The sequence below is a fragment of the Gavialis gangeticus genome, unplaced genomic scaffold (assembly GCF_001723915.1).
Source record: "Gavialis gangeticus isolate Ggan-Ray unplaced genomic scaffold, GavGan_comp1, whole genome shotgun sequence".
In the NCBI taxonomy this organism is placed as follows: Eukaryota; Metazoa; Chordata; order Crocodylia; family Gavialidae; genus Gavialis; species Gavialis gangeticus.
The window spans coordinates 154,885,755-154,896,439 of record NW_017729025.1 but is presented as its reverse complement, the minus strand read 5'-3'; the positions used below and the strand labels follow the sequence as shown (position 1 = coordinate 154,896,439).

Below are 10,685 nucleotides of genomic sequence, written 5' to 3'. Positions count from 1 at the left end.
AATCCCCACTAAATTAGAGCACATTTGACAGAGGCCTTGGACTGAAAGAGAAGGAGGGAGGGCTTGAGGGTCACTGGCAAAGCTATAAGGGGCCCTAGGACAGGGAGAGCAGGGGGTTGCCAGTCATGGTAGGCTGCACTGGCAAGATGCCCTACAGCACTGTGTAAGGCAGGGGTGGGTAAAATGTGGCCCGCAGGCCAGATGCCACCCACCAGGCCATTCTATCCAGCCCGCGGGGCCCCTAAAAAATTTAGAAAATTTATATTTATCTGCCCCTGGCTGCCTGTTATGTGGCCCTCAAAGGCTTGCCAAAACTCGGTAAGCAGCCATCTGCCCGCCTATCTCTGGTGTAAGGGCACAAAAGGAACCAGCCCTGGAGGCCTGGCTGTGAAGCCAGATGGTCAAAGTGCTCTCTCTGCATATTATCATGGAAAAGAAGGGGAGAGCCATCCACCATGGAGGGAGGAGGATGGGGGGAAGCAGAGCTCTGCCCAGCACCTTTACTCTCTGGCCCAGAGCACAGGCAAGATCTCCCTTTCCTACTGGGGAGGTGCATTCTCAATCCAGGCACTTTCCTGGAAAATGACCTGGAGTAGATTTCTAAGAAAACGCAGGAGCTTCTGGAGCAATGGTCCCGCCCCAGAGGCGGGATGTGAAATTCTGCTGTACGGAGAACTGAACAGGAAGGCAGAACGCCACAGCACAGACTTGCCGAGTCACCTTCTCCTTCAAAGGGATTTCAGCAAGTGGGAGGGGCAGGGAAAAAGAAACCTTTGGTGTATGTGGCAGTGCAGGACAAATATTTTTTCAAGCAAATAATTCAGCTGCCCAAAAAATTGACCCTCTGGGTTGATCCGAATCATTTGTACCAAATGCAGCAAATATAGCCGAAGCCACACAAGTGGCTGGAGGAGGGTTCAGGTTCAAGGCTGGGATTCAGGTGATCCAGCTTCAATTTACTGCTCTGCCACAGACTTCCTATGTGATCAAGCCAATCCATCTGCCTCAGTTCCTCCAGTGTAAAATGTTTAATGGTCCTCCCTGTCTCCCACCCTCTGCCTATTTCGATATAAGTTTTACTCCAAGTTCTTCCAGATAGGGGCCATACAGACAATACCTACCACAAAAATTTCTATCTGGGCCCTTTAGACATTACAACAATGATAATGGTGCTAGCAATAGTTGTGTTTGAATACATCTGTTAGCAGGGTTCCGGTACAGTTTCCTTGAGTAGCACAGATAGGGGGTTTTGTCTGAAAAGAATGATACAAAGCTGTGTTATAGCTGTGTTATGGATTCCCAGGGTAACCTGGCTATTGTTAGCACAGTTTTAGCCACAGCATGGATGGGATATAAAGTTATATAAAAAAACCCTCTTTGGTTACAATGCTGGCACCCAGCAGCACTTCATCTCTGGTGGAGGTATCATTATCACTGCTAGTACTATCAGCCTGCAATGGTGGCAGCAATAGAGAAAGAAGGATGGATTTAAAGCAAGAGGGAATGGCTAACAATTTAAATTTCTATGGAAGAAATTCAGACTCCCAAGTTTGAAAACCATGACCAAGCTACCTTAAGGAAGACCCAACCATTGGCTACTTCCTGAGGCAGGGTACTGAGCGAGCTGGACTAAGTGATACAACTTGCCCTTTGTCATTCTCCTTAATTGGACCACACATGAAAGCCAGCCCCACAAATCAGCCCTTTTTCTATCTTATGCTGAATGCACGGTATCTTTTTGGTCTGTGAGAGTGCAAAAGCACCAAGTCCCAGAAGACAGTAACAACCTACTGGGGAAGATAAAAAGGAACACTGGCTTTAGCCTACCTACAGCCTTAAGCCATTTTACAGAGTATGCAAATCCTTAGAAACGAAGTTAAATATCCACTTTTCCTCACAATTACAAAAAGAACTCAGTTATCATGTAAAATATAGACAGCCTGATGTAAGTAGGATAGTTCCCTACTCCCTGAAGGATGAATTGCTACTTGGAAGCAAAGCAGTTCTATTTTGGTCAGGATCTCCCAAAGCCCCATCACACAGCATCACTCCAAGACCCTCGAAAGGGTTAGAATCATAGAAAAGTAGGGCTGGAAGAGACCTCCAGAAGTCATCTAGTCCAGCCCCTTTGCCTGAGGGGCAGGATCATCCCTATCCAAACCATCCTTTACAAATCCATAATCTAACCTCTTAGTTAAACTACCGCCAAAAACCTGACGCAACACAAGACAATACCCTAACCTGCCACAGGAAAAGCAGGATAACCATAGCAGCCAGCATCCTCCTTCTCTAAGAGGTTAATCACTTTGTGCATATAAATAGAATTTGAAGACAATACCACTGTTATAAGCTCCTGTACAGGGCTTGCCATCCATGTATCCCAAAGCACTTTTGAAATGTGGTCAAGTACTGTATTTACTCAAATACACAATGAATGCCCCCCCACCCCCAACTGGCATAGGGAAAAAAATCCCCTTGTCTTATAATCACATGCAAGGAAATCTTGCTAAGGACATTGTCTATATTAAACTGCTGCCAAAAGCAGCATGTGCTCAGCAATGGAAACTGACTATGAAGTTGATTAAATGCAGCCAACGCTGAACATGACTATAAAAACACATGGCCTACAATGCACAAACATGCTGATGGGAACTTTATTTATATTTTGAACTTTTTCAAGGCCAAATCCATTCCAGATTCAGTTGGGTAAAGCCCAATAGTCAAGTTCCAAAATTTGACTGAGCAAAGCTCAGTTGTCAAGTCTGTGTGGCTCTACCACCAAGCAAATATCCTCCCTCCCAGACCCATCGGTCTGGGGCTTTGGATGCTCCACAAATTCAGGCAGGTATCCTACATGTAAGTCCCAGGCCCGGAGGCCTTGGGGTTCTTCTCTGCCAGTAACTCCCACAGATATGCACATGACCTCTTATAGGTACAGCTGCACTTTCAGAAAGAGGGCACACATACTGGAAGCACATGCACACATACACACACATACTGGAAGCATATGCACACACACACATGCACATATTGGAAGCATGCATGTACACACATATGGACACAGGCCATCTCCTATGGCCAAAGTGTAGATTTTCAACACAGGGGTCCTACCATACACCTCCCATACTGCTAGTAAGAGAGGTGCCCCAGCTAGATGGAAGAGTCCCATAGGAAGCCCCATTAGGAAAAACATTGAGAATTACAGAGCTAGAGCCATCAAGGGAGTGGGAGTTGTGTCTTTGGCTGGGGCTTTCAGATTTGAGCTCTCTCCACGTTCATTTACAGCTAAACAAACAGCCCCTGGAAAGCACAGCCAAGTTAAAAAGGTAGAAAACAAACATGAACACAAAGTCAATCCTCTCTCAGCGTTGGCATGTTGCTCACCTCTATTGTGGGGTCATATTCATCAACAAAATGGTTCTGAATGAGCTGTATTGTCAAAGCGCTCTTCCCAACGCCACCTGCTCCAACCACCACCAGCTTATACTCAGTCATTTTCTGACTGACCCCTGCTGAGGGACTCCAGTAGCACCACCACCTGCAAGGAAAGGAAGGTAAAAAAGACACCATCAGTGTTAAGTTAATGCTTTTCTTGTCATCATCTTGGCCACAGAAACATGGAAGAGTGAAAACCACCAGTAAACATGGCAATGTCTGTTATTAGAAGGAATGAGACTCATAACCTCATTAAACAGATATCAAACTCCCAGGCAGCTACTCCTGATTTGTATTGTTTGTACTTCACCAGCAGAGATTGGAGTCCTTGTGCACTAGACACCTTACAAACATAAAAAAGAGACTATCTACTTGTCTGCAAGACAAAAAGCCAAGTGAATTTAAGACGTGAACCAATCTAACCAAGGATATGCAAAAAGTCAGTGGCAGAGCAAGGAAGAAGGCCCTTGCTTCCAATCTCCCAGTCCAGGGCCATACTGCCTCCAATTTTAAAGGAACTCAAAATATGCGATTCAGTCCACTTTCACAAGCAGTGGAATGTGTGACATTTCTAAACGCCAATCCATTGCGCTCAGAAATTCTCATATTTCTCTAAGTTTAGGATAGAGCAAGGTAAACCTCCCCTGCAGGAAGGGGGAAATATAACCACAAGGGATCCATAAGACCAAATTCATCTTTGTTATAAGCTGGCTCACATCGAAAGGAAATAACTCCAGAATGAATTCTAGCTCATACATGGCACCATTTTCTCTTAACTCCAACACACATGTGCTATTCCACTGTCTACATACATACATACACCCTTGAGACAACACCAGATTATGAAAAACAAAAGACCTCCCAAAGAGGTCAATGACTTTTCCCCCCCTATGATTCTGAACACATACAGGAGGAAAAGCACCTCCATTATCTATTGCAGCTTATAAACTTCTCTTGCTGCACTGGCCACTAGAGGCCTTGCTGAAAAGGGAACAGCAGACATCTATTGTGCCTTTGCACAATCACACGCTCTTCCCCAACCTCCCCAGTCCCATCTCCATGTTCCTGAGGCGGAGAGAGCAGTGCAGAAAAGTTAACACATTCTCCCGAGCAATTCAGAAGTGTGCACTACGGAGGATGACACACTGCTCTCCTTGGTTGCTGCCAGCTTGCCTTAGCCCTTGGAAGAGGAGCTGGCTGCGGATGCCTTAAGGCACTTCTGGGAAGCAAATCTTCTACAGAAACCTGCTTTGCTGTCACTAGCAACAAGTGGGGATTTCCTTCCCTTACTTTTATTTCTGCCCCGAATTCCCTGCAAAAGAGGAACTTTGACTCATACTTACAGAAAAAAGGAAACAAAAAAGAGAGAAAGAGAGAGAGATTACGAAACCATGGAGGTTTAAATTGAAACCCACCCTCATCGGACTGCAGAGTCAACCCTGGGTCAGATACCAGCTCCCAGCTGTAACACCGAGCTCTGGAGAAGCTGATCCCCAGACAATGGCGAAGTGGCCTGAAATGCTGAGCTAAGCTCGCTGTCCGGACAGCTCCCTGTCCCAGCCTCCCCGTTTGCACACAAGCAGCCTGCTCTCCCAAAGGGAGAAACTCACACTTCCTTGTTTGTCTGAGAGTGAACTTAGCACTCCTGGAGAGGAGCCAGAGAGAAACCACCCAGGCACCTCACAGAACAGCTGCTCCCTCCTTTCCGTGGAAGCCCTCAGCTCTGCCAGTGCCCTACAGACTACTATAATGGGTGACCTCGGAGTCCCAGCTCTGCCCCGGCTGCTACACCTCAGAGCCCCCAAGGAACCAGGAGAGCCACAATGCACTGGATCAAGCCCCAGGGGGGTTAAATATCCAGGGGCTGGAGGTCTGGTTGTGCTCTCATGCCCTCTGCCTCTGGAATTTATTACCCAAGCTGGCCTGCAGCCAGAATCTCTTAGCTGCAGGGCACAGTGTCAGGCTTGTCCCTCTGCTCTGGCTTCGCTTCTGAGAGGAGGAAAGGGGTGGCGGGGGGCAGTTAGGGAAAGCTGGGCCAGAGCTCATTTATAGTTGGACAGGGGCAGTGACATCCTGCACACTGGATAGACTCTTGTGAGCCTGTCAGGAGAAGCGCAGATTTTTATTTTTATTTTTTAAAAAGAGCCCTTTTATTCCAGGCCCTCCCCCTCCTTTCCATAGCTCTGCCAAGGGACCTCAGCACTGACTCGCCACACCCTCCTGCTAATCCACTGCCTGCCCTCTCCCTCCCAGCTCTGCCAATGCACCTCACTGCTGATCTGTCACGCCTGGGGCTGACCCAACCTTCAGGCTTCCCTCCCACACCAACTTCAACATGCAGCTGCAATAAGCAACACCTATCCCTGCTCTGCTCCTGCTCCCCACCCCCGGCTCTGCCAAGGGGAAAAAATAAAAGCTGTGGCCTTTAGAAATGCTTAAAAGAGGGAAACATCACAAAATAAATTGGGTTTAGTATCAAGTTAAATCACTTGGGGGAGGAGGAAGGTTACTGCATTGACTCATTCATTTTTGCATTTAATGAAACTGCTGAAGAATTCCCTATTTATTGCAGAGTCCGGGGACTCAGCTGCAGAATCCACGTACTCCTTAGATCATGGCACCACAGCAATGACTCAGAGCAGTTTTGCCAGCTCTGGTGACACTATTACCCATCGAAGTAATATTTAGTGCTTCTCGTAAAGAATAGACACCTAGAGTCATGCAATTATGTGAAATGTTGCTTTGTTTGAAAAAAAAGAAAAGGAAAAAAAAGAAGTAGCAAGTGTCTACCTCTAATGAATGCACAGAAAGGTTTGAAAAACAAAGCCCAGAAAGCAAATGTTAAAAATACAATAAAAATCAACTTTAAAGAAAAAAAAAAAACTTATGGTCTCCAAAGGGTTCACAAAGGTGCCACAGGGAAAGCCGTAACCAGGACTATTGGCTACAAATGCTAGGAACAACCAATGGACTTTCAGGCACCAAGTATGTATCAGAAACATAGATGTACATGGAAAGACTTTGCTAGTGTAGTAATGTCTGCTAGGGGTGTTGTTTTAAAAAATTATTTGAGCCCTCACATAAAGGCGATTTTACAGAGTGCTTTTGCTGCTGGAGCCTATTTTGTTCACAGAGCTGATCGAGTTTTACCAGCAAAAGCCATTGTGTGGCTGGTAAAGGTGCATCTGCACTTGGTTTGTGGATATAGCTATACCTGTAAACCATCCCACTAAGTGTTCTAGGCCAAACGCCTGATGTCTTTCTGGACAAAGGATGCTGCAGTGGGAAGATGAGACAAAACACAACAAAGAATACACAGCCTGACCACCCAGCCCAGGGTGGGGAGAAGATCCAAATGGCATGTGTCTTCTGTGCTGCTGTGGAAAGCTGTTAAGAGAATGGCCTGTCTTTTGCCTCATTTTCACACACGATACTGCCCCTCTTCAGCTAAGCCTTGAGTCCTTTGGTGAGGCTTCCTGTGTTACTTCAGGAGAAACATTGCAGTAAGTTATGTTACTAGTGCTTGCTCACTCAGGAGAAAACTCAGTGCAGGTGACTGAGCAAAGCTATGCACAGAGAGGACCAGAGTCTAAGCACAGAAGTGGGCTTGATAGTACATCCCCTGCTCTCCTAGACAGTGGCAAGCAACCATGAAAGGATCAAGTGGGGGGGTGGGGGAGGAGGGGACTCTAGATTTAATATGGCAATCAAGATAGGAAAGCCCAGTGCCTGAAACAACTCTGTCAGCTGTCACTGGTATGGCCTCCTCTGGCAAGAAAGAGATCCCCAGTATCTAAGTATTGCTGCAGGTGGACATAACCATACCTACTGAGCAAGGAGATATCATTATGCAGGACAGCTGAGGGACTGCATGATGCACAGTAGGAGAGTCTGTAAAGGGCAGGGACTCCGCTCTATCTACCAGGGCTTTTTAACAGTGCCCATCAACCCAGTGTCTGGAGACAAAGAAGAACTACATATAATAGCCAATACACATCCACAAACAAGTGGAAGTCATACTGCTGTGAAGGTTATTCCTAACAGTATCCTCTAGAGCAGGGTTGTCCAACTTGTGACCTACTGGCTGAGTGCAGCCCATGAAGTCCATAGACTCCTGCTTGGCTACCATTCCCCCCACCACTTCAACTGGTGCTGTCGCCCAGGTCTTTGGGCTCTTCCTCCTCAGTCCCCGAGGCAACATAGTTTGCTGCATAGCAAGGTGTAGTTGGGGAGAGGTTGCCCATGCAGCGTGCAGCCCCCAGCCACTCAAAAGTTAGACAGCCCTGCTCTTGAGAACCAGCAGAATCCAGCACACAGGACTGTCCACAGATGGAAGCTGCACTGCAGAAGGTGGCGGTGTTGATCACAGTCATCACAACAGCACTAAAGAGAGCTGCAGGTGGCAGACATGAGAGAAGCCAGTAAGATCACAGCGAGTGATGGAGCTGGAGACCACAAGACACTTGGATGCGATGATTTAGGCATGGTGATCCTGCCTTGCACAGGCGGTTGGACTTGATGACCTCCTGAGATCCCTTCCAGACCCTGTCCTACTCCAGCGCACACCAGTCTTCTGCAAGGACTGGGGTGTCACAATAACAGAGCAGAGGCAGAACACTTCTGTGAGCAGAAATTGTCCCTCCTGGGTGTTCCCAAGCACAGACTGGAGAGAAACTAACTGGGCAGGCTTTTAGGGTGTTTCCTTGGACGTGCTATCGTCCTTGCAACACCCTTGCCCTTGACTTCAGTAGTGACCTGGCCCTTTTGGTGCCCATCCAACCCCAAACAAAGTAGTAGATACATTTCATGGCAAACAGAGGGCTCTGCCCACTAGCCAAGAACACACACATGGACACACATACTCGGCCCCCGGAGCCAGGACAATTTTCACAGCCAGCTTTTTCCATTATTTCTGCTTCAGTTCTGGAAAACAGCCTTTTATGTGTTCCTGCCTGTCAGCAAAAGCCCTGTGGTAGCTGTCTAACAATGAGGCCCTTGTCATAGACAATAGTCAACAGAGACACTGAGCTCTGCTATGCTGTGGAAGGCAATCAAGACTAAATCCATCCTTGTGTCCCCACCCTGCCAAGCAGGGACTATACATTTCACTTCTGTGTCCTCACTAGAATCCATTTAGCATTGACCTAGAATTTCCCTGCTCCTCCCTGAACCAACTGGTAGCATGTCTAAGTAGGGGAAGACCATTTCTGGTCACCACCACCCACTGCCGGCTTCCACAGTCTTCTCAGTGACTGGCTAACAAAGCTCAGTTGCTGGCTCTTTCAGAGTTAGGGGGCTGCAGCATTTGAGATATAATACCAGGTATGTCTATAGGGACCAGCTGGGCTGCATGCCCAAGGTCACTGCAGAGGAAATTAAGTGACAAAAGCTATGACAAGAACTCCCTCTCCTGTGCTTAGCCCACACCACTGAAATCTGAGCTGGTTATCCCACTGCAGCTGAGCAATGCAGTGTCAGGAATGCAAGCACCAGCCTGGGGCTGAGGCTCAGTCCAGAGATGGGAAAAATTAGAACTGTGCACACCCTGACTGGAGGGTGCATCTACTAAATCTGGGGTGCAGCAGCCCTCTGGTATGGCAGGAGTTGGGAGACTAGGGGGGTGGGTCCTCCAGTGGCCAAGTGGCAAAGCTGAGTGCACTTCCACCTGTACTTCTGGTTTCGCGGCTGGTGCTTCCAGGGGGTGCATGGCCGATGTCAAGGCCTACGCATTGCGAATGGCAGGAGAGTTCTGAGGAAGTGTGAAGAAGGTAGAAGAAAGCTCTATTCAAGAAGTTAAGAGGGTTTTTCAGCTGGAGTTTCACTATCAGTGGAGAAACAGGATTCTCCATTGATTTTGCTGACCAGTTACACTTATGAAGCCTGTCATGTCTGCTGTAAAACAGGTCCTCTCTTTAGAGATATTCTAATATTCAGTCTACTTCACAGGAAGGCCTTTTACTGAAGAGATCATGTGAGTGGAAGAAACCACTGTCAAAAAGGACACACATTAACTTCAAAGCAAATGACTACAGCAGAGTCATTTGCAATAAATACCTGTAATCAACAGCAGTGCAGGCCCCACAGTGCTAACTGCTGTACACTCGCTCACTCACTCACTCCTAAAAGGGTCCATGCACCAAAGAGCCTATGCTTTAAGTACAAGAACTCTGCTAAAACAAATATCTGTAATCAAAGACACGCTCACTTACTCTCTCCTAAAAAGGTCTATGCACCAAAGAGCCTATAGTTGAAGTAGAAGAGCTCTGCCTTTTCTCCCCATTTGTTCAGGAACTCATACCTACTGAATGTTGGTCCACCTGCTTATTTCCCACTGTTTTAGTCTTTACTCTTTGTTCCACCATTACCAGCTTAGAGTCCCCAAGGTAAAGACAGAGAGGATGATACCACATCAGCCTTCCTCTCTGACACTGTACTTAAAGTACCCTGAGCATCTTCCTTACAAACATCACACTAAATCCTAAAGTAGTCCAAACATTTGGAAAATCTGGCAAGGGAAGGGGAGGAATGGTATTGACAGTTAAACTCTCATTTGAAGGAGATGCTTAATTTATGATCAGACATCAAGGGACAAAAAAGCCCTCTCTCCCCAGACTATCCAGCTCAAACCTTTCTTCACAGGGGGCTGAGCAGAAGGTACATTCAAGAATACCCTGAATAAATGATAGTGTGATTCCACAGGTCAGATCCTGCTCTCTGCTGCATTCCATCTTCACAGAAGTAACTCAGTGCCACCGCATCAAGCTCATATTGTTGCAAGGGCAGAACCTGATTCTAGGTCAGTATCACATGGCAAGTGAAACAACCGCGGTTCTCTAGGGTGACACACTTTGTATCATGTATATGAGGAAGAAAGACAACTGACAGTTCACCTACAGAGCTTGGGGCAGAACATGAGTGTTCTAGCAAACTGTATGCGCTGTTCAGGACAGCAGTAGATAGCAATGGGAACCGGGTCCCACTTCTGACATTGCATGCAAAGAAAGGGTAGGCTATGAGTTAGGTGATGCACTGTGTTCACCAGTCTCAATTTCAGGGACGATGGCAATGGAACAGAGCCATCTCCCCGCAAAGGACTGGAAAATAGCTTCTTATTGACATCCTGAAGGAAGAGGCTAAATGGCCATATCACAAGAGGAAGCAGGAGGCTGTCAAACTGAAGTCAGCTAGTCACAGGAGTCATATAGAGGGAGAAGCCACAGTGGGGCTGGGAGGGGGTGGGGGTGGATTTC

General features: G+C 47.1%; 1 protein-coding gene across 4 annotated transcripts in view; it reads right to left on the bottom strand.

The window, feature by feature from the left end:
* The window catches only part of HRAS (HRas proto-oncogene, GTPase), a 64,997-nt gene that overhangs the window by 39,530 nt on the left and 14,782 nt on the right, over positions 1–10,685 (bottom strand). For 2 of the 4 annotated variants that reach the window (XM_019519814.1, XM_019519815.1), the window contains exon 2: positions 3,385–3,538. In XM_019519814.1, the coding sequence (XP_019375359.1) occupies positions 3,385–3,495 (111 nt within the window). In that variant the 5' untranslated portion in view covers positions 3,496–3,538. Of the gene's footprint in view, positions 1–3,384; positions 3,539–4,850; positions 5,018–10,685 lie in introns of those variants that run through there. The other 2 variants (XM_019519816.1, XM_019519813.1) reach the window with 2 other exon arrangements.